This window comes from Ammospiza caudacuta, chromosome 4, assembly GCF_027887145.1.
Source record: "Ammospiza caudacuta isolate bAmmCau1 chromosome 4, bAmmCau1.pri, whole genome shotgun sequence".
Taxonomy (NCBI): Eukaryota; Metazoa; Chordata; class Aves; order Passeriformes; family Passerellidae; genus Ammospiza; species Ammospiza caudacuta.
Genome location: NC_080596.1, coordinates 58,150,151 through 58,175,140, shown reverse-complemented (window position 1 = coordinate 58,175,140; position 24,990 = coordinate 58,150,151). Strand labels below are relative to the sequence as shown.

Here is a 24,990-nt window from a genome sequence, read left to right as displayed (position 1 = left end):
AAGGCCGAGGGAAGGCCGAGGGAGGGGTGAGAGAAGACGCGGGAAAGGCTGAGGGGAGGTTCAGGGAAGCGCCCGCAGCTCGAACCGCCCGCCGCGCGCGCGGCATTCCCGCCCCGCTGCCCCCACCGCGCTTGCGCGCGCCCCCACTCCGCCCACGGGGCCTGCCGCGCACACGCGCAGCTTTCCGCCTCGCGCGCGACCCGCGCACGGCGACGTCATGTGGGCGGGGCTCCAATGGCCGGGCCGTGCTTCCCTTCAGGGCGCTCGGCTGGGGCGGGAGCGCTCGGTCCGGTCCCTCAGCCCCCTCGGGCCCGTCCCTTCCGCTCTCCGCGGCCCTTGCTCGCTGATTTCCCTGCCCAGCACACGGAAACGGGAGGATGGGGCAGACCTGAGTGCAACTGATGTCGTCCAGCTTTGACCGCTGTGCCATTCAGCTTCCTTAAAGCCCAGACATGGCTAGCGGCGGGCACTTCAGCATCCGTACCCAGTGTTGCTGTGTTGCTGGTTTTCACCCCTGCGTAGCTCTTTCGGTGGTAATTCATGGGCTTAGTGTCCCTGGATTTGCCTGGAGCCTTTTTGAACATGCTGACGCATAACTTCCCAAGGCAACATCCAGAACATCATTAAGTGGTGCTTGAAAAGGCATTTTCCTAATGGTTTTGTAGCTCTCTCTAAAACCCATCAAATGATTCCTGGTATTCACATTTCAGGATTTGGTCACTGCCACTTCTGCATGTACCTTACCCGTGGTATTCATGACAATTTACAAACCCCCAGAGCATTTTCTTTCAGCTTTTTTCTCTCCAATTTGGAGAGTCCCAAAATTTGGCCTCTGTAGGGGCAGTGCTCCATTCCCCGCATTGTTCCAGTGCTCCATTCCCCGCATTGTTCCAGTGCTCCATTCCCCGCATTGTTCCAGTGCTCCATTCCCCGCATTGTTCCCAACATCTTCCTCTGAACCTTCCACAGCATCTCTATGCCTTGCTCAGGGTGCAGAGACCAGACTGCACAGAGTCCTCAGGGCACGGGTGTACCAAGGTTTCCTGTGGAATCCTCATTCCCAGTGCCTTCCTTACAAAGCTCCCTGTTTTCCTGGCTTTTTGGCTGCTGCTGCCTGTGAGGTTGCCAGAATGCTCTGGCCACAGATTGTGGCACCTCTGCATTGCAAAGACTGGCTCTCCAACAAACGTCATGTAAACTTGTCACTAACACTCTGAGCATCCTTTATCAGCCACTCCTCGAGTTTAGCTGTCTTCACTTCCTCTTTACATTTCTCATGCCACGTTTTCCTGGGCTTCCCCGTGTGCCTTGCAACAGCCTCCTTAAAGTTCTCATTGAGTCATACCAGGAGGGGAGGTTTTTGCCATGTTTTTCTATTTATGTCAGACATTTTACCTTGGCTTCTAGAACTGTATTTTTAAGCCTTATGGATGTTTGCAGGCTCCTTGGTTTGGAACTAGTCATTTAGGGTTTTTTTGGCATTTTTCCCTATTTTTGCATAAGTCATTTTCTTAAAATTGAGTATCTGTTTGCTTTATTTGTCTTGCATTCATTTTAGTGTTAAGTTTAATTATATTGTGGTTGCTACTATTGAGCAGCTCACCCACTAATAGCTCTTGAATTAGATCCTCTGCACTGTTGAAGACTAAATTCAGAATGATATTTCTTTTTGTTGTGGTTCATAGGGCCAGTTATTCTAAAAAGAAATAATTTATTGTATCCAGAAATGTTATCTCTACATTTCACCCTTATGAAGCATTGACCCAGTCCATATGTGGGTGGTTGAGCCCTCCCACTACTTGTCCTAAATGTCCAGCTTCTCTAATCTCACTTAATGCAATTGTTGAAATGAACCAACACAGGGAAATGAGCAACCTTGTAGTTTAGCACAGCTAAGGCAAGCTCATGTTAGGCTTTTATGATCAAAATCGGCCCCTGTATCACTTGCAAAGTACAGAATGTTGGTTTCCAATATACTGTGGCCTGTGCAAGACATTTTTAGACTAAACCCTGACCTGGCAGTGAGTTCTCATGGGCAAAAAGAGCTGTAGTATTGAATTCCTCCCCATCAGATTACAGTCTGATCTGCAGCTGCAGTTTAGGCTGGCTGAACTTTCAAATCATCTTGCAGATAGAGTGCATTGTGTCTGTCCAACAGGGAAGGAACAAAAGCATTCACCAGCTTATTTCATAATGCCCTGCTGTTTCAGTTCAGTCAGTTACTTGCACCAAAATGAACTTCTCCTACAGTGGTATTTTGCAGACTTGTGCTTCACAGTGTTGTGGTTTGGGGTTTTGGTTTGGTTTTATTTTATAAGTATCAGTGTAATTCATGTAAAAAATGCCTGTGTAAAAACAAATTTTAAACACCTAGAAAAATTCCTAAAATTCTGCTGTCCAAAGGCAGCTCTGCCAATGAAGTCCACAAACGCATCTGATAAAAGTTTGCCTGTCTATTGTCTATCATATTGTCTGCCTGGATTGCTGCAACTGATGCCTTCAGTTCCCTGTGTGGCTGCTTCCTCTCCCTCCTTCCAGACTCACACAGCTATGATGTCCCACCTCCTTTGTGGCCTTTCCCAAACCTATGTCCCCATCTGTTCACCTGGGGAAGCAGCACTAATTTCATTCTGGAGCAGGTTTGGAGCCATGTCCGTGCTGGCCAGTGGCCACCTCTTGAAAACAGGCAAGAGCTCAATTTGGCCATGTTCAATGCAGGAAATCTTTTATTTTTCTTTCTACCCAGACACGGAATTTCCATGTAAGTTTTCATCATGGATTATTAATTGCAGGCTCCATTCTATCTCTGCTTTGTCAAATTTGGTGAAAATTAGCCAGAAGGTTCAGAAGTTATCAAGAAAAGGAGGAGGGGAACAGATGGACAAAAGAAGAGTTGACAGACAGCATGATCTCATAATCCCTGCTGGTATAGGAATTCAGGTTAGAATTGAAATATTTTAGGTCAGAACACTGTGCACTTAAAATTCTCATTTTGAAAGAACAAGCCTCTGAAGAGAAACAAATTTTCATCTGTTAGACCATCCATCAGCTCTTAGGGCAGAGATTAAACATACAAACATATCATCACATATCATCAGAATTTCTAACAGCCCCTTTCCCACCCAACCTCAGACCCGTGTACTTCAGCATTTGCTTTTGCTGCTCCTTTTGGGTCAAGATTGTTTTCCTCTGATTCATCTTTTTTTTTTTGGTTGTGTTCTGTCAAAACATAATTAAGGCTTACCTTACCCTTTTTTTCCATTCTAGGAGCAGTTGTTTTGCATCTGTTTCCTAGAACTGGAGAGGCTGCTTAGATAGCATATTGCTTTTACATGCCATTTTATGGTGAATTCCAGCAGATTAAGGCATAAACATTTCTGGAAAGATGTCTGCAAGCTCTGCAGTATTCCATCCTTACCATGTTCTGTTTGTTCCACTGCAAAATATGACATCATTGTGCCTGACACCTCAGAGAGGAGCTCTCGGTTCCCCATCGTCTGAGGCTGTCACAGCAGCCAAGGAGTGCAGTGCCACCACAGGCATTGCACTAAACCCTCCCACTGGGATACATCTGTCAGATGAAAAACTCAACCTCGTTTGCTTGCTACTGCTTTAGGGGTTTGCTTTGGTTGTGGTTTGGTTTTGAGGGGGAAAAAAAATCAACACAGAGGAGGCAAGGAAATAGGCTTTTAGCTGGTGAACTGCAACTGTACAGCTTTTTGATTTTACATCACAATGTACTCTGCTCACAGCAGCAGGATTGCAAAGGTCCCTGCTGCAGTTTGTTGGAACAACAATTATTCTTTGGAAACACCCTGTCCTAAGATGTAATTCATTGCTTTAAGCAAAATTGTATTCTTGATTAGGCACAACTTTAAAGTGCCATGTGAACTTCTATTATAACAAAGTCAGAAGACAAGAATTTGGCACCAGCTTGCTTTCTTTGCCAAGTGCATGGATCTTCTCTCCAGAGGAATGGTAGATTTCATTCTGAGACCTTGTATTCCCAGAAAAGCAGGTCAGAGTGATTAGTGTCCTTCAGCTTTGTTGGATTCAGTACTGTAAATATACAAGAAGCTCCTACACATTCAGGCTACCACTCATAATGTATTTAAACATATAATGCACAAAGGGATATGTTCTTTTTCCTAGAAAATTGTTTGTTTACTCTCCTGACCCTGTTTTGAATGAAAACCCTAATTTTGATCCTGATAGGCAAGGCAAGCCTCTGGATGTTTAGTATTAAATTTGAAACATCCATTATTAGTAAAGTGAGGAAACTTATTTTTCTTTTAAACAAATGGTATGATGTGACAAATATCATAAGCAGAGCTGTACAGATCATAAACTGTACAGGATTTACAAAAATAGTGCCACCACATTTATAATTTTTTTTTTAATTCTTGTACTGAGAAAACTGGTGCTGTCACAAAGTACAGCACTGCTAAAATCTTTTTACAGCTATTTTTTTCTGTTGGAGATTAATTTATAAAAAGTTATTAAGCGCTAGATTGTATTTTATATTTATTTTGTGATGTTAATTGCAAAGAAAACTGTGATAGAAAAATTAGTTTACTATGCTTTGCCCATGAGTATCTTACTGATTCAGCAGCTCAGCTTATTCAAATCAAATATAAATGTATCAACTAGCTACTGGCCATGATTTCAATGTAAAACTACTATTTCTGTATTTTTAAGGTACCACTGTATTTAGTACCAACATGTGTGACAAACTGAAACACAAACCAGGGGATGTCACACACTGCAGCTGAGAGAAAACAATGTAATTTACAGAAGGATTTCAGCTTTGTCCTTCCTCTCATCTCTCATCAGCTAAAATGCTTGTTTTTGTCTGGCTGCACATCACTTGTGATGTGACTTTCATATTTGACAAAATAAACATGCAGAACTTGTAGGCTGTCTTTTAATGCTTTTTTCCCTGTCTTGTACCGAGCTGAAATTATTTCAAGTATAATTATTTAGAACAGACACTAATGCATTTCAATTTGCACTTTGCAAACAGGTTAGTTTGTCTTCAGAAATGTAACAGTGGAAATTTATACAGCACCCATGGTTAGAGACAAATAAGATTAATGATTGTTGGGGTTTCAATGGGCCAGTGTGTGTAAAAGAAGTCTAAGTAGCACCCCAATCTTCATACCATGCTATTAATTTGAATTGCTAAAACTCAGTGAGCTCCTTATGAAATAGCTGACATGAAATAAGCTGACATGTAAAGATTTGCAGTATGTAAAGAACTGCAAAGAGAAGAAACACAAAGCACAAAAAACAAGTGATGAAAGTTTAAAAAAAACCTGAGTAACACAACAAAAAGGTATAAAAATTTGTATTTATATCATGACGAGATAATGATACAACACAATACTCCGTGTGCTACAGAACGTAGCGAGCGCCATGTACGTGTGTACAATGAATCTGTATAGTACAGTCAAATGCATCTCACAGACTATGAACCATTCCTTTGGCTCTGGGACCCAGAGGCTCTGGCACAGAACCCCCCACTAACACCTTTAGGTAACAATTGTACCAGTAAGCAGCAGAAGGCTCTCAGTCAGTGCTTCACCTGCACCAAAATTTCATCATAAACATCCCTCCTGCACAGACCCTTCCAATGCCATAAATCCTGTGGAACCACAGTTTATGCCTCTCGTGCAAAATGAAAGAAAGGAATTGTGAACTTGGGGCACCTTCACTCTGCTTTGCCAAGAGTCAGGCCTCTGGCTGGCCATGTCTCCCCAGGAATCCTTTCCTGGGCTTATTTACAATACTTCAGGCAGAGAGAACAGCCAAGGTGACCAAATGGTCTTTTCTGTTTCATGTACCCCCTGCATTTTAATTCTGGGTAGCTACAGAACACACTTGGATGTTTTCTTTACAGCTACCAATTAACAACAGTGCATTTAGACAGTCACTTAAACAAATTAGCTCATTTCATTGCTGGCAAAATTAATTTCTGATGTGTTTGCCCCATTAGTATTTGTAGGGAATACAGCTCTTCCTTAAAGGGTTCCTAAAGGGTCTCAATTATTCTTCCATCAATTTTGGAAAGTGTAAGTTAATGGATTAAATATCAGCACTGTTACTGGCTCATACCACACACAACTGATGGCCTCTACTCTTTAAAAAACAAATTTAACAGATTCATGAAAGAGTAATTTGTTTTGAAGACATTCCTTTATCAGCAGCATCATAAAATTAAATGTATAAAATTCATATTACTTAATTAAAAGCTGTGATGATGTGGTTCTTTTCAAAAATGTGTTTCTTTCCACATGGCTGATCCACAAGGATGAAAAATTTCACCACTAATTGCCAGTCTGCCAAAAAGTTAGTAAAATGGTGAAATAATCACTTATTCAGGAGGAGAGACTGCTGTAAGTACCTCCAGGAAAAGCAGAAGTACCCACCCAGAGCAGGTTTGTAGGCAGACCCCACACTTGTAACTTCACCTCTTTCTGTTGCCCAGTTCTCCTCTTTTGGTATTTTAAGTTCACCCACTGAAATGGGTTATGCAAAGTGCACAGTCAGGTGCTCAGAAAATCGGTATTTGTCACTGTAACTTATTTGTAGATCAATGAGTAACTTTTTTTCTAGTCTATAATTATATGCATGTGGTATAGTTGAACCCATACTCATCCATGTCAAAAATATAACACCATTGAAGTCAGTCTTAATTCTGTAAGTTAGAACAAGTTAAATGTGTTAGATTTTATGTCATTTTTTTCAACTCCAGATCTTATACTAATAAATTAGGATTGAAACACATCTATAAACAGCACATGGAAAACTGTCATTCTCATGGATTTTTGGGAGGCTTTTTTATTTCTGTTTTAACCTGCTAAAACTCACTCTGAACCAAGTTTGTTCTTTGCAGAAGACAATAGAGGATCCAGTCTCTGGTTAACAATGTGTTGCAGAGCTTCTACTGCCAAACCTGCTCTATTCAGAAGATAAATAAATCAGCTGCAATGGGCCTGGCACGGTACAAACTGGGCAGAGAGAGGATGGATGCGAAGGAGGATTCATCCTCTAAATTGCAGCAGAGAATATGCACAGAAAGAACTAACAATTTTAGGCTGGTTTTTTTTTGTGCCTCCCCGTGGTGATGCCAGAGTGCAGGCAGGGAGCTGGGGGAAGCACTAATCCAGGAGCAGTGCAGAGGCGTGCATCCTCTGACACCTGCATGCTGCAAGGGAAAGCCCTTCCTTTCTTCTCCCCCAGGAAACAGGCCAAACCTCAGCGTCTCCAGAAAAAGAACTTTGCGATGACTTCATCTCTCCAGAGCCCCTTTCACAGAGAAGGAGAACTAGCAGCCCTGTAATCTTGTCCCTACTCCTTTTCCAGTGTGGTAACTGCAGAGGAAATGGATGAACTGAGCAGCAGCACCTCCTCGCCTGCTAAAAGCGCGGTCACAACGTGGCAGAGCTGCCAGGGTTTCAGGATTTCATCCTTCATCAGAGCTGCCAGGGGCAGGATTTCATCCTGCACAAATAGTTTGCTTTTTGCAGCCCCACTGTGGGCACAGGTACACTTGCAGACCCACAGGGCACACACACATGTCCAGCTGAGAAAAAATAGTAAAAATAACACTGCATCCCAGGTGCTGTGACCACAGGCAGTGCTGCACTGGCTGCTCAGCAGCAGAACCTAAAAGAATGTCAGAGCCCCGACTGTCCCCACTGCCTGCAGCTCTGCTATGGGGACAGGCCAGCCCCCAAACCTGACCCTAGGATCAGCTGTGCCTCTAACGGGGCTGCTGCTGTCCAGGGGCTGTGCCTGAAAATTCCACCTTAAATTGGGCTGTGCTTGAGGGAGAATGACACAGGCAGTATGGTGTCATTTTTCTTTACCAGCGTTAATAGCTCCCAGCTGTAACAACTGAAAAAGTAAAAACAAATAAACCCTTTTTATTTCCACTCAAGATTATTCGAGTAATTTTTATTGAAAATATAAGATCTACAAAGCCATGGATACCCAGCGTGGAAGAACTCATTAAGTTAGCACATTCATCTTTAAAAGGAAAATTTCAGGTTGACCTAAGGTACAATAATGTTCAATTTAAAGTCTCGTTTTTCCTTCTGTAAGTTTCAAATCTCTTTTCATTAGGAGGTTCTGTGCAAGAGCTGCTTGTCATGAAAGGAAACACTTTACAATCCATGAATGTGTTCATTATATAATAAATGAACAGCAACAATATACTAGCCTCTTTTTTTTTTTCCTGTTAACAGTCGTGTGTTAAAGTAAACTCTTTATTTTTTTTCCATGATTTGGAAATTAGTTACATATGCACCAAAGGAGCTAGTAATTTCTGCTGCTTGTCAGCTACACACAATGAGTATATTGCTGTGTGCTTTCCCCAACAATGAGGATTTTAGTAATATGCAAGGTGTATAGAATGTAATACCAAAACCTGCATCACAGAAAAGGTTAATTGTTTTCTTATTCAGCTGCCAGAGTTGATAACCTTAGGCCCCTCCCCAGAGCCAAAGTAGGGGTGGCCATCCATTAGGTTATGTAAATTAAATGTATACGTTTCCTTGTTGGCAAGTTCCAAGCAGTAAGCGAGAGTGCAAACAAGGATCTGTAAGCTGCCACAAAATGTATTCATATTTCTACTCCGTGTTGTAAGAGCCAAAGGGAGGACACGTATGTCAGATGTTGAAAGAACAACTGAACCTTTGCTTTTGATCATTATGGTCAGTCTGTCATGAGGTCTTGTATCTGAATGCTAAAAATGGCACCACACTTGGACATCCCATAGCCTTACACAGTATACGTTTGTGTTTCCCAAGCCACTGAGCGCTGGTCTCACAGAGACCCTGACTTTATAAGCTAACAAAAAATAGATTTGGGTGCTGAAGAATCCAAGGGAGGGCTCATACAAAGACAATTAACCCTCGCACCAAAACCTAATTTCATGATTTTACTTAAAGCCACACTGAATCAGTTGTGAGAGGGTGAAGATATAAATACACCTCTCTGCTTCATCCGTAAGAAGGTGGACAACTGACCATTTGAACAGAGGGTCTTGAAACAAAGCTTAGTTGTCCTTTAAACAATGAGAAGGAGAGGCATACATAAATGGTCACCAAGGCACAATATGACAAAGGTGAAGAGTCCCTGAGACTCTGGTCTGGGTCTGTACCATTCCCCTCCTTATACAAGTAAATGAGAACATTTAGGAAAATATAATACAAAATCTCTTACAGGAAATATAGACTACACTTGCTAAAATCACTTCCCTAAAAGTGTTTATAGCTTTTTTCTTTTTTTTTTTTCAATTTTTTTCTTTTTTTTTCTTCTTTTTTTTTTTCTTTTTTTAAAAGACCTTCTTTAAACAGATAATGCAAAGACTGGTCCATTTTTTTCTTACCCGGCAAGCCAAGCTCTAATGACTTCACTAAGCAGAAGTTGTATTAAAATACATCTTCATAGTATTGCTACAATTTGGGTAAATATGTTCTGAACAGCTTGATGAGTACTAAATAAACTTTGCTGTTTTACAGCATACATTTTAATTTTTTTGCACTTTTTTAAGAATAGAAAATGCAATTATAGTGTGCAAAAGAAAAAAAATTAATTATCTTCTAGCTGAATACTGTAATTTTAAGCCATGCCTTCCATAAGAATGTATTGACATGTGTAAATAGAAGAGAAGAAAAAAAAATACAAGCAAACAGAGATTTCATTTCCTTGCAAGGAAAGATTAACTATCACAAACTGGATCACTTGAGTATTCTTCAGAGAAAGAAATGAAAACAACAACCCATAAAACCACTGAAATGCTTCAAATGTCATCCACTCCACGGTAACAGGTTAAAACTGCCATGTTGCTTTCTACTGCTCCCGTTAACATGGATAGAATGATTTGCTGCTGGTTGGATATTGAATACAAAAAGCAAAAGAAAGTTGAGATCATCCCACATGAAGTCATTATTAGAGCTGGCTTTTCCCCCATTTTGAAGTACAGTAGTGACTTGTAAATACGACCTTTTCTAAAGATCATTTGAGATTTGAACATTTATCTGCCTGCTTCACCCAAACAACAACTGCTGAAAGAATTTACTCTATGGAGCCCACTATACAGCATTCAAAATGTTTTGGGTTTGGGGTTTTTTCATGAAAAAATACCACAAAAAGTAGTTTTCGATTTTTGTATCTCTGAATCACTAACACATTGCAGATTTCATTTATTCTTCCATGTTTGAAAATGGTTTCTGCAAAATCAAAATAAACTGTCAAACTCCCTTACGCCATGCTTCCAACAGTTTGAATTTAATACTTCTTGAATGGAACGACATAATTTATTTCCTTTAATTTGCAGGATGGCTACATCAAGCTAGCTTTAAGTCACAACTGTACCTAACCACAGTTCTCTGCAGCAAACCCATGATTTACAATATCTAATATTGTGGTTACAGTGCAGGGAACCGTGGGTAAGAAACCTCCATGTCAGAGTATTGTGGTTGGGGTTTCCCGGAAGAGTGGCAGTTGACACCTCTGGAATATTCATATATAAGTGCTTCAGTCAGATGGTCCTGAGTTGAGCAGGTAACTCAGGCACTATGAGAGCCTGGCATTCAGTCTGCGGGAATGTGTGTAACCTCCGTCACTCGAACCGCTCTGCAAACTGTAGTGGTCTTCAGCATCACTGGCACTTCCAATACTGTCCATTTCACCTGGAGTAAACTCCATTCCTTCAATATCTACTTCTAAAGAAAACATAAGAAGGCACATTTTCAGAAAGTTGTAGCGACTAGTCATGGGCCAGTGTCAATCAACACCTGAATCACACTTCAGTTGCAATAATTATAAAAAAAATAAGAACTGGCACAGTAATTCCTGAGGAAAGGATCATCTTGTCCACCTGAGAATTAAAATTCCTTCTGTCCTCAGCGACATAAATATACTCCATGACATCAACACCTGTGGCATTCACATTCTCTGAACAGAGAGACATAATTCTCTCTCTCAGTTTTTTTTCTGGAGATGCGCAGTGGGAAAACAATTTTTATCTCTGCTTGCTGCTCCTAGTGTTTTGCGGATACAGAGTGTGTTAAGAAGATTGTTTACCTAAAGAAATTTAGTAATTAGATTCTGGTAGAAATTGTTTATGCCAATTAGCCTATCAGGTCCAAGCTGTGTGGACTGTCAGTCTGCAGACAGACACGAGTTTTTCAATAGTAGTAAGTATAGTATAGTATAGTATAGTATAGTATAGTATAGTATAGTATAGTATCTCTCTTTAATATAATTGTAATGTAATATAGTATAGTTTTAATAAAGCAATTGTTCAACCTCCTAAATCAATAGAATCGGATACCAATCATTCCTGTGATGGGAGCACCCTGCAACTTTGATAAATACCAAATGTTTTCCCAGAACTGTTCCAACCTGCAGATTGACACTGATTTAGAAAAAAGCCAGCCCTCAGAGTCTGTCCTACTGCAGAACTGTCCATGGTAATTCCAGCCATGCAGGTGTTGGCTGCCCATGGTGTGGCCACCTGTCCCCAGGTAACTGCCCCAAGACCATCCACTCAATCCCCCTGGGCCCTGAAACAGCCAGCCTGAGCCACTGTTCTGCCAGAAAAACTTCCAAATGGGAAAATAAGAAATGGCAACAGCCAGCTTGACAAGCTGTCTTAAATGAGAAACAAATGCACAGAACCCTTGGTGATCATTGCACAGAAAATGTTTTAAAATTTCACAATAAATGATGTGAAAATCATTTATTCACACAAATGAATTAGACTAAATAAGATATTTTTTTCCATGAGAAAATATTATGCCAGCTTTACCAATAATTACAGTAAAAATTCAAAACATTAAATGGTAACTATTAAAAAAACTGCCAAAAATACATGCAGGAAAAATAGCTTTAAAAATACACACAGTATTAACAGCTTCAAAACTGATTAGGAAAAAAAATAATTTCAAAGAATGTGAAAAAGATGCCTTAATTTTTTACTCTTCAAATCACATGATGTTATAATTTTGTCTGGGTTTTGCTGAAAGCATGATTTTAGTTCCAAATGACATTTCCTTGTTTCCCTACTTCCCTTTTCCCCCGTGCTGCTGCAGGCCCTTTGGGAAGGGCTGGCTGAGTTACCTTGTTCAGAGTCAGTGGATATTGTTGATCCCATGCTGTCAGTGCGGATTCGCTCCATGCCCTGCACGGAGAGCTGCTCCAGCCTGCGCTTGAGGTAGCGGTGCTCCCGCTGTAATTGTTCTTTAATATTCAGAGCTTTTCGGTCCTGTTCTTCCAATTTCTTAAAGGGAGAGAAACACAGTGAGCTGGCAGTCTGTACCCATGCAAAAGCATAAGTAACTTAAGGTCTTCTCATAAATAGTAATTTCAAAGCAATTTAATTATTTTAATTAATTAATATAAAGTTAAATCTAAAATTTCGATTTTTTAGTTAGCATTCTGTAGAGGTCAGTACAATTTTAGCAGACTGAATTTGTTTCACGGTAAAGATATATGGTTACAGGGGAAAAATAATTATAATTTAAAAAACAACCCTCAGAGACTCTCTTGCCACTAGCTGACATTCCCTGGCTAAGACCAAATTATTGTTGCCTTGGTTGTGGGGAATATTGAAATCATTTTATCAGGCGAAACCAGCATCATCTTTGATAACTCGAGCACAGCTCAGGTTTCAGTGAGAACATAATGCATCTTTAGATGAGTCTCTTACTCCACCTATCACCATAAAGAAACCATCGTGAGCCTCTGAATGTTCTCCCTCCTACCGTAGGCCATGGAAAATTTTAGCATTTAAAATGCTTCATGAACAATAAGCAGCATTAATTATATATAGAAGGAGGAATTTACTAACAACTCTCTTTATTCTTGCTCTTTTTTTTCCTTGAACTTCTCCAGAGCAAGTATGATAATTCTGTGATATCTACAAAGTCAGTGGTATTAATTCAGAATTTCTCGGCAAACAGCCTGTGAAAGGATCCTTCACATATCTACCTAAAATCTCCCCTCTGACAGAATAAAAGCAGGTATTAATTTTGCAAATAAAAAGAATGCTTCACACCCGATAAAATGTGCTGCACTGTTGGTCCAAATACAGTAACAGGAATAAAGTACCTTTTTGTACTTGAACTGAGCCCTTCTCCAAATCACTGCTAGCCATTTAAAAAAACTGACTGCGTAATTAGGGAAAAAATTGTAAGAGTATGATGGGATTAAAAGCATGAAGGATACACAAATCAAAACACCTTTTATTATTAAAAAAAATTATCTATCTGATGCAGTAAATTACAGGTTGTAGCAGTAAAAGCACTCATAAGAGTGAGCAGATTTCTCTGTGAGCTGTGTTTACATGATCACTGAGATTTAGGAGATGTGCAGGGACTGAATACAGCTGCTGAAGTCTCCTCCCTGCCATCTGAATGAACCTAGCCTTGGTTTTGTGAGGCGAGCGGGCTGGGACAGTGCACAGCAAAACACAAGCAAAACCCTTTCAGAGATCTTGCTGTTCCCATGCAAGCCTGAAATAAAAGTGTTTGAAAATAATTGACACCCTTGAATAGGGCAGTTTCCTGGCTCAATGAAATCTACTTTCTTCCACCACATTTTAAGCCCCCTCCCAGGCAATACACTCTGCAGATAATCATCATAGGTGGATACACAATGTTATAATAGGAAAAGGGGTTGGTACATCCATGTACACAACAAACCAAATGTGCCCAATTGATCAGACTTCCTTTTCCTGTATTTTCCTGGCTGCAATCCTAAACTCTAACAACTATTTTAGGAAAGAACTCAGTGATTCATATCCAGGAGACTCAAAACCATCTAGTCTTTCAGAGCAGATCTCAATATATGGGGTGTGAGTGTGTGTGTGTGTGTGGGGGTGTGTGGGTGTGTGTGTGAAAAGTTGAGAACTAATAACTGTGCTGAAAATGCCAGCTGGGCACGGGCAAGCTCTGGCAGGGCAGGAGAGGGAGCTGACCTGACAAAAGGGGAGCAATTAAATGCCAACCCAGTTTGGGAAGGTTCAGTTAAAATCTTAAAAAGAAAGTTAAACTTCAGTCTGGGTTTTCAGAAGACGAGTACTTGGTGCTGTGCAAGAGAGATCTGGAAAGAATCTGTTCCCAGCTTTTTTTATCAGCAGCTGAAATGGTAACTGCAGGGCTAATCTCGCACACTCGCCACTTGTAAAAACACTTCTTCAATTTGTATGCATAAGCCCATCATAGGGGGGCAGCCCAAGACAAAAACCACATGCAGTGCCTTTCATGCATGTTAGCCTGAATTATAAACAAGAGGCCAAAATCTCAAATGGTAAAAACAGGGGTTGCCCAGCTGGAGTAAATGTGCTTAGAAGTGCTGAAAAAGTAGCTCTGTAAGCTTGTTCACAAGAATGGTTTTGTGTAGAATAATCTTTATTTCTTCATATGAATCATGCCCACTTCTTTAACAGCAGTGAATCTTAAAGCTGTGCATCAGCAGGATGTTCTCCAAAATATTCCAAGATTACTGACAGTGTTCAATTTTGCCTGACACTTTTCTTGACCTGTTTCTCTGTAACACTGAAAAAATGCCAGATGAGTAATTACAGTCCTGGACACAGCAGCAGAAACCTGTTCTTTAACTTTTGCATTTGAATACCTCTTTGTCTTATTTCTGCATATAACCCTGTTCCCTGAAAACAATGACAGTGAAAATGGGAGTGAAGGTGTCTTTGGAGAGAGAAGGCCTGAGAAATAATTTCTTTTGAATTACTTGCGCAAATGTAGAACCTGCACTGCTGCTGGATCATAGGTGAGATTTAAGGCTGTTTTTTGTTTTAAACTTGTAACAAGGGGAGCAGCAACTAACAGGAGATTGCATTTAATTTTTTGTTTCATTTAAATGAGAACCTGGTCAACAAAATGTTGATGGGGTAAGGCTCACTAATAGATATGATATTTTTGATTCCATTATTTTTTTATCATTAATGGATCTGGCTTTTTACATTTTAGTAAATTCAGTACAATGCTACTTTGCTTGGTTCTTAAAAATAAATATATTAATTAAAGAACAGCTTTGATAATTTTTTTTTAATTATAGTGTAAAATAAATTAAATTATAGTGTATTAAATACACTAGTTAGCAACTAAGAAATCACAAAACCACTGTTTTATATATCTGAGATGCTAAATTGCAAACCACTAAACTTTGACACTGTGACTGAAATCCCTGCAAGTAATAAAGGCCAATAAATCCAGAAGATGGGACATATGGATATGGATTTTGTGTGAAAATTTGTTTCCTCTCTATGGATACACATTCTGGAAGATTCTCCCTTGAAAGAAATAAAAACATGGATGAATGTTTTTACCTTGATATGCATCTTAGCTCTTTTCAACAGACTTAGAGTGGTGTGTCTGGTGCTGTCCGGCCCGAGAGGCACAAGCTGTTTTAGCTGTTCCAAATATAGCCGGAGTTTAGCCCGCCTGCAATCATCAAAAACCAAGAGTTGTAGTGGAGTTGCACCCGACCAGAATCTCCTCTATGCAAACACCATCTGTTTGCAGGATCTCTGCTCAGAGCTCGAGTCAGCCGTGGCTTCCTTTCCCCTCCCTTTGGCAGAGTTTCAGACTGAAAGGTCACTTGAAATGCAGTAATGCTGCTTGGCACACTCACACAGGAGGCTCATACCTGTGTTTCAGAGCACTTTGCTCAGCCTGCTCAGTCCCATCTTAACCAAAGGGGAGTATGCTCAGAGATCTGAGACATCCAGGCAGGGCTGCACACAACCTGTGGCTGGGTAAGGCAAAAAACCTGGGATTTTGCTCCAATGCAGGGAATTCTGCAGGCACAGACAGAGCTGTGGGCAGCTGCAGACCCTGATCCCCCTCTCCCCCTTCCTATCCCTGCCTGCTGCAATAGGACACACTCCACCTATGCAAGCCAAGGGCATCCCTGCAGCTCCTCACAGCTCAGAGTTGTTTTCAGCCATGGTTTATCAATGCATTTTAACAGGGAAGTCCTGATGCCCCTTCTCCTCCCTTCTACTGACCCACAGTCCCCTCAGAAGGAGACAGTTCTTCTTCTCACTGCACTGTGTTTTTTATAAACACACAAGAAGAGATGCTTCCAGCCATATTCCTCAACAACAGGGTCCTGATTTCTCTGTTACTCCCTTGCAAGTATCACTACTGCTGCTCTCAACAATCTCTCCTGCACTACTGCCATATCTATCAGTAAAAAGAGGATGAACAAAATACTGTTTCTACAAATATTTTCCAAACTAGAAAGCAGCTGGTGATACAACAGTCCAAGGAAGAGTTGCTTGACCTATCCAAAACAAGGCAGTGGCCAAGCAAAGAACTGCATGGGAGTGTGTTTCTGCAGTTACATCCTAAAGAAAATCTCTCCTGGTTTTGATTCACACCCCTTGAACAGGAATCCACACAGTTCTGCAATGAGAAATGGCTGTGGAAGTGCTTCCATGAATAACTGCTATCCTCCTTTCTGCCAGCCTGTTACAGGCTGAGCAAAGCCATGACCTGGAGCTGGCATTGCCTTCACAGCCATAAGAGGAACTGAAGCAGATCCCAAGAGTGAGGTGAATAATCATCTTTTTCAAATTTGCTCGATGCTGCATGAAGGAAACAAACACTGCAGGGAATTCAACACTTCTGGTCAAGAATAAACTTTTTTTCAACAATGAGCTCAGAACCACAGTCCAGCATCAATGTTTGAAATGGACAAACACTCTGGGGCCCAAACACTCTTCAGTATGGTTTAATATGCACCAAATGACAAATTAAACATTTGTAATTGGAATGATTAGTGCAATGTGAAAACAACCTGAGAATTAATGTTGATAAAATGCAAAGCAAAACAGAATTAACACTGAACAGCAATGACTACATAGTTACACATGTAGTTCTCTCTGCCTATAAATCAGCAGTGTACTAGCTAAGAAACCACAAAGCATTTCCATAAAATTTTAAATTTTTTCTTCAAGCCACTTAGGGAAAAAGGATTTTTGGTAAAAATCTGATTCATCAGAGAAAACTGATGACAGACTTTAGGTCTGGGGTTTGTTTTTAAATACAAGGTTTTAAACTTAAGCATCAAAATGCTTTTATTTAAACAACACCAACAAAGATTAGCTGAAGCATTCACAAAAAGAGCCCAATCAGATCCCCTGAGGCTGCTACTTTAAACTGGAATATCAATCTTTAAAATACTGAAATACTCAAATTAGGGACTACTGATATTTATACCGAAAATCTTAACCAGGCAAATTTTTATTTCTGTGTCTGTAATCTCTAACAACTACCTGGGGTAGTTGCATTTTAATTACAAAAACTTGTGTCAGGGACTCAATTCAAATAATCTTCTTGTTTTCTAGATGGCCTCTGAACATGAGCCTATTTCACTTAGCCCAACCTGGATGCAACTGTACTTAGACTGATGCCAAGAAAGTGGGGACTGAAGATGAAGGAGCATATGGGAAGGAAGAGGAGAAGAATGGTACCAAATAGTAAATAGAGAGGTAAACACCTAGAAATAGAATGAGCAATATACTTGGAGCAATTAGAAGTCTGATAAGGAATATACAGAACTGTTGATCTGAGATTTACTTACTATTAATTCTGGAAAACATTAATGAAACAGACTACATAGTGAACTTATCTGCCTCCTGCTATTTGAGGAAAGTCTGCTTACCACAGGGAGAAGAAAGCAAGGCTTTAGTGCACTTCCTTGCCATCAACTGGGGAATTCACAGAAATATCACCAAGGTTCAGGGGCATGGCCGTGTGCCTTTGTAAAGCACAAACTCTTGAATGTTACCTGCCAGCCCAGTAGAGCAGGACTTTACAGAAGTGACAGGAAGAACATGGGACTGAATCTAAGAAGAGAATTTTTAAGTGACCAGTGAGAAGAATTAAAGGGGCTGAATATTAACAAAACTGCTTTAAGGCTTTTCCAGTACTACCAGCTGATACTGATAGCAGTAAATGTAATAAACACACTTGCTGAAAGACCTCCTCTAACTTCACCTTTTTTTTCTTAAAAGGACTTTTTCTTTCATCTAATTACTCAACACCTATGAATCCATTACAGATTTGAAAGCATAAGCTTTACATAGATCTTTACATAAGTGCAGACATGTTTATGTGACTAATTTGTATATTATAATCGATGGCATAGATTGTGAATGTACAAAAAGAAAACCAGCCCACCACAACTCCTCTGTTACTGGAGTAAATATCCCCACGTTTTTCATCTTGCACATCTTAGAAAAAACTGTAAGAATGTAAGAAAACATTTCAGGCATGTTACATTAACAGATCACACCAGCAGGAACAAGGGACTCAAACTTCACAGCAGATAAGTTGTCTCGTACAGACTCTGCCAGCACTAATTTCTCTCTTTTTCTGCAGGGACCTGACAGCTTTTGCTTTTCCTCAGCTGCCTGTGACCACAGGAGGAGGGAAAGGCACTCACAGAGGTGATCACAGCCAGAGCTGCTTTGTGTTTTGCAGCTCACGCCTTAAATTCCACCTAAAATAATAACAAAAAAAAAAGGAAAAAAAAAAAAAAAGCAGCCTGGTGTCAGAGCAACAGGGTAACAGTCTCTGTGCATGAAACATGGCTGAAGTTGGGTCATTATGCTCTGCTCCAGCTTCCAACGCCAGTGTGGTATCTGCCTGGACAGCAGAGCTGACAGAAAAGGGCAATTTCCTCACTTCAGGTGGATGCACAGAAATATCCCCCCCCATCACTGATACTGATTTCATCTGGGAAGGCAGGGATCTAAAAAATGCCATCCAAAATCCAAATCAAGCCTGCAGCTCTCTGTTTTGGGTGTAGCCCCACATATGGAGAGGTGCATGGGTGCCCAGTCTGATTTACCACATTGTCCTTTGTGCCAGATGATAAAGGGGTTTCAGGTGTTCAACTCCAGTGTTTCCCCATAAGCAGGTTCACAGCAGGGTCCTCTGAGTGCTTTACAGCTCTTCTAGTGCTTGATAAGCCCAGGCTGGTCAGCATTCCAGGGCAGGGGCCATGTCCAGCAGCTGCCTGGTGGCCCCTCACATTCACATAAAGGACAAAGCCACCTGCTGACAACTGACCCAAAGGCTACCCTTTGGGAACTGCCCTAAACTGGTATTGAATCCACTTAAGCCATGATGGGCAGTAGAGGCAGGGCTTTCAGAGCCCATGACAGAATGAACCCTGGAGCTCCACAGCATGGAGGGACAAAGCAGCAAAAAGGGGTAGTAAGACTTTTCCTACAGAACAAGGACATCCACCAGAAGACCATCACAGGAAGACCACTCACTGACTCTATCCTTGGAGACTCCAGTTTGCTCAAGTGTTTGGCTGTGAAAAGGCAGGTTCACTACTTCTCAAAGAAAGGGCTGCCATACAAAGACATATTAAGATCTTTGACCCTAATCAATTTCATAATTGTGTTAAATGAGTCTATTAAATAATAGTCAATAAGCTTTGCTGCATATCTGAGATCCCAGATGGAAATCCAAGCAGTAAACCAAGAAATGGAATACTAAGAGGCAGAAAAAAAAAAAAAGAAACAAAAAAGTCCATTGTTCACCCTGGATAATCTTCATTCCAAGGAAACTGCAACAACTCCAAGAAATTCCTACAACTACTTGACAGACGGTTGCAATGGGAACAAAATACTTCTCTGTAGGGCTGAATAATACAACAAAGGCAATGGCTGTGGATTCAGAGGTTCAGGGTGGACAGTGGGAAACAAATTTTTTATTGGGGCAGTGGTGAACAACCAGAATAGGTTGCCCAGAAAGGCAGTCCTTGGAGATTCTTAAAGATTTACCCAGACAGAGCAATAAACATTCACAGACACATATCCATGTCTATGAACATGTAAATCCAAAATTGCCTGTAACCCTTGAGCATCTGACTCACAAGATTGCTCCTATTCACGTACCAGCAAAACATCCCCAGCTGTGTGGCCTGAACCTGTGCCACTCTGCCTGACAGACTGCTGGTAGGGCTGTGCAGTGACCTGATCCACTGCAGCCTTTCCACAGGGGCTCTCCAGGGCTTTGTCAGGTCCAGCACAGCAGAGACAAATGGCCTGCAGCCATCAGACAGCAGATAGCTGTTCAAGCAGCAGTTGCACAGTTTTTTGACAGCAGCAAAGGTGTGTTTCCTAAACCATTCAAGTATAAATCTACAGGCTTTATTTAGAGGCCAGTGAGCTGCACAAAGCCAGCTGCAAAGGCAAGGTGCATATCCCAAATGAGCTGCTCAGTCCCCAGCATGGCACGCCTCAGCCAAGCCCCAGTGACATTAAATGGCCACAGACACTCATGACCAAGGGTGACATTACTGAGTTCCTGTGAAATGTGTGCCTGTCCATCCTGCCACCCCAGCTGGGCACTCCCTGCAGACAAGCTTCCAACAGCCCTCCATGTGTTTGTGGTGGGTAGCACGGGGTGGGCATTTCCTGGAAGCTGCATCCAAAGATAAACAGTTCCCAGTGCTGGCATTGTGTTCCTGACTGCCAGAGGTCACTTGCTGAAAGTGTCAGATGGACCATGCTCATCTGTTTCTGAACAATTGTGAGCAAGAGCATAAAGCTCACTACAGAGAAGTCAAATTCATGACAAGTGTTCACCTTGCACATCCTCCAGGTCTCACTCCACCGCCCCCATGGAGCACAGGAATGACTCCCCCATGTACCCATTCTCTGCTGACCCAGAGCTGGCTGTAGAAAGGAAGGAGCAATTCTATCAGCAGTCTGTGGGAATCCCAGAACAGTTCTGTCTGGTCCACACCTGCTCCCTGCTACTAGCAGATTGCCCAGTCTGCCAATGGAGTTGTCCTGGCCATACTGGCATCTTAGACATGCAGCATCTCCAGCTGATGGAGGAAGGATCTGGAAGGTTAGGAAATGGCCAAAAAACCACTAAATGTCTGTAATTCCACACTGCATGCCCTGATTTTCCCTTCATGCTGGCTGCAGCAGTTGGCAGGGTTAGACATGATGTTGCTTCCACATGCATAGCCCATCATACCTCTCACCACAGTGCACCACTGAAGCAGGCATGAAACAATGCTGACCTCACAAGCAGGCCCTAGCTGTGCTTTCTGTAGGGTACCTTAGTGCTAAAAACACTTATGTGACTGAACAAACACTTGTGTGACTGAACATGTGTCTGTATTTCAGACTTCTCAATTTTACTCCACTAAACTGGCTCTGTGTACAGGAGGTTGACATACTCTCAAAGAGATCAAACTCAAGCAATGCAATCACTACAAGCCACACCAGTGAGAATAAGCAATAGATTTGAAATAGATGTAAAAATTAAAAATCTGTCATTTCTGTACATTAACCATTTTGGTCCAAAAACCAGACAGCATCATGCCCTATCACAAAGCAAATTCAGTACAAACTTAATAAAACTAAACCCCAACTTCAAAGACTAGAAACATATTTGAAGTTAATGTAGAAGACACATTATTACAAACTGGACAGAGTTACCTAAGCATTTCAATTTCCTTCTCTAATGTTTCACTTTTTTTTCCACATTCAAACCTATCCTGGTGCTGTGCAATGAAGTTAATACACAAAGGTTTAAATATAGAGCAGTTACTAAATTTTTCATTGTTGCATAAGGACTGTGTAATCTGGCTTAAACATGCGCACAGGGTAAAGTCAGAGAAGAATCTCTGCACCAAAAATTCACTTCTGGAGTCAAATGTTATCCAGATACACTATGAACCAAAACAGTCTGGCCCGAGCCCACAACTTTGGGTCAGAGACACCAGCAGTGAACTAATGGTTCTGTTCCCTCCTTAAAGCAAGGTGAATTTATCTCCCTGCCAGACATGAAATTCAGCATAAAATACAGAAGTGAGCTAACAGCAATTGTAAGGCAGTCATGTTTTTACAGGAAGACTCTTCACAGATTTATTTATGAAATGCAAATACCTGCATACAGGGAACACTCAAGTTTTAGACAGAATCAGCAAAGAGAAGCTCAGGATACTTTGTGACATGCACTGGGTCAGGATGAACACTGACAGCATCATTACTCATAAACATCATTATTTCAAAGTTTTTAAAAAATGCAGAAATGTAGCAGTAAAAACCTCCCTAGTGTGACTTCAGGGTTCACCTGCCACCAAGGTAGAACGAGGGCAAGAAACTCTGCAAGTCCTCTGATAGCAGCTTCAATCCCTTCTTAGTGGAGCTTGACACAATAAGGCAACATATTTTAAGGGCTGCAGCTCTTTTTATTCTGTGCACAGTCACATCTAAAGTGGAGACATAATTTTGCTGCAAATTGTTTTAATGGTACTGAAAATTTAATATATTCATATTATTTTGTGTAGCTCTGGATATCATGGCCACATATGCAGTGTTGGTAATCATGTAATTATATACCCAACTCTGCTTAGTGGAAGCTGGTACTTAAACATACTTGCCTCGCTCCTCTTTAAGCTAACACTTTTATTAAAGTGTCAGGAATTACAGATTTACACCTCTACAAGACTTTTTGTAAGCTACCAAAGATGACTCTGTACTAATTAAAACACATTTGTTTACAAAGGCATTTAAAGAGATTATTTATAAGCTTCCAGCTTACGAAATCACAGAAATTCAATCAGATAAATGGTTCTAAAGAAACCTATTTATTAATGATTCAGACAGTATTTAGCATATCTCCAGCAAAATATTAAACATAATAGAAGATAACGGCCGTCCACTGCAATAAAAATTCATGTTTCTTTCATATTTATTTCACTCAGAAACACTTTTAATACTTTATTCTCTACAAAGGATACCTCAAATACTTCTTTTTTTTCTTGAGGATGCTCTAGCTCACACTTGAGCTGCACAATCTATTTCAACTACACAACAAATACGCTCTAGTGAAAAGGAAAGAAAACCTCTTAGTATTAAAGCACTGTACCATAGCAAGGCACCCCGTGTGCAGATTGCTCTGAGATGTGTGAAAAGCTTGCTCACAGCCGAGTGCCTTTGAGTCAAACCCAGAAAATGCAGTCTTGCTCTTACAGCAAACCTCTTGGCTTTTTATTGTCCAAGGAAAGATAAACCAAACACCAGGAAGCTGAGGGTCTTTTTCACGGTAAAAACAAATGCCTGAAGTTTGCCCACTGGTGAAGATTCATCCAAGTATTTTTTGTCTGTGTCTAACATCTTATAGGGTCTCTGCAACTAAATTCTGCAGTAAAGCCCACATGGAAACTAACAGGGAGGAAGAGCAGTGAGTGCCTAATTGCAGTGATTGTTAATGAATTAAATGCAACAACCCTGAAACCACCTGCCTTATTTACTGTGGTATTAACTGTATTCATCCTCAATATGCATTTCCAGCATGCTGAATACTTGTGTGCATCTGCTCTGCTGAACTGAAAGCAGCCACCTTGGAAGTGTCCAAACAGGGGATAACAACTGCTGCAAGTGCCTCTTAGCATCACAAGCTTTCAGAGAGTCAGTGCTGCTCTGGACTCATCTGCAAGTTTTCACATGAATACTGCTCAGCAATGTCTGGTGCTGTTCCCAATGCTAAGGAAATAGAGAAAACCTCTGCTGCCTGTTAACACAGCCTGTGATTTCCATGTTTTGCACATTTTATCACTCTGAAAAATATTTTGGTTCTTTTACACTATATCTAAATGCACATTTCAGCAGTTACAGTGCATTTTATTTACTTTCCCTTAGTGCCACCTCAGCCCACTAGCTGAGTCCAGATTCCACACTTGACCTTTACCTTTTCACCTTCCAAAAGATGCCACTTGTTCACATTTTAGAACATATACCTGGAACCAGAACTTACTCCTACATCTTTCAGTACACATAAGTTAATGGAAGCATCTGCAGCGCCACAAATGGATGCATTTTTGGCCAGTTAACAGAAAGCTAGCTGGAATGCAAGCTGGGAACAGGTGACTAGTAGCTGGTCTGTGAGAGGGAAGCTGCTGACTCCTAAAAGAGGGAATATCTGGCAGACCGTGCTGCCCATGTTGCCTCCTGTCTCTCCCACCATTACCTGTCGCTCCAGTAGCTCCTTGCTGAATGCAGTGACAATTGCCTGTCCTAAGTTACATGCACTGGGCTACATCAACATCTCATCTCTCAAAATTCCCACAAGGAGACTTTGATGCACTTTGTGCTCTGGTTCCCACCAAAAGGTGAGCTGCGGTCACCCATGTGCTGCCATAACCTGGGAACATCAGCTAAGAAGGGCAAATGACAGCAGCTCCCAAGGCTTGCTTTGGGCTGGAATGACCCTGCAAAGCAACATGGACAACACCAGGACCAGAGACCTGACCAGAGCCTCAGCAGCTGGTGGCTTGCCAGAGTGCCCACATGCTGTCCCTTCAGGAACCTACCCAGCAGCAGAAGCACACAGACTGATGCATGCCCCACAGTCACACCTGACTTTGGCCACCAGAAGAAACAAAAGCCCTGTGGCACAGTTAGTGCCTCTTGCTGCACTGCTCCTCAACCTTCTCCCACTGGAGCTCCTGTGCCTGCAAAGTGAGCAGGAGCTGACTGAGGCGTGCGAGGTGTGACAGGGATGTGTCACACGACGGTGCACGCTCACCCACGTCCCCGCACCGCCCCCAGGCCCAGCCAGCAGCCAGGAGGGGCTCAGAGGAGCCCTTGGGCAAGGCAAGCACAGGCAGGAGCACCTCAGCAAGGACTGCAGCACAGGGGGAACACCAGCAGCTCTCACTGGTATCGGTTTTACCCACTGGGGAACCAGAGCCTTTGCCCCTGCAGCACTAAGAGCTGCAGGACCATCATCTGACCACTCTCATCTCTTCTCCTTGTTTTTTTCCAGACTCATCCCTGCAGGCAGGTTTTTCCTCACAGCTTTCCCCATGCTTCAGCCATCCCACTGTCTTAAGCTGCTCTTATCTGAAGAGCAGCCATGAAAGGTTTAAAAGCCCTTCATTGTTCTTGTGTCTCGGCAATAACTAACA

At 41.6% G+C, this 24,990-nt stretch overlaps 1 protein-coding gene across 3 annotated transcripts in view; it reads right to left on the bottom strand.

Moving 5' to 3' along the window:
- Nucleotides 1–9,246: 9,246 nt before the first annotated feature.
- Nucleotides 9,247–24,990, bottom strand: part of MXD4 (MAX dimerization protein 4) — a 37,634-nt gene continuing 21,890 nt past the window's right edge. For all 3 annotated transcript variants that reach the window (XM_058803721.1, XM_058803719.1, XM_058803722.1), the window contains exons 4-6: nt 15,362–15,476; nt 12,133–12,292; nt 9,247–10,733 (exon numbers count right to left, since the gene is read on the bottom strand). In XM_058803721.1, the coding sequence (XP_058659704.1) occupies nt 10,585–10,733; nt 12,133–12,292; nt 15,362–15,476 (424 nt within the window). In that variant the 3' untranslated portion in view covers nt 9,247–10,584. The remainder of the gene's footprint in view (nt 10,734–12,132; nt 12,293–15,361; nt 15,477–24,990) is intronic.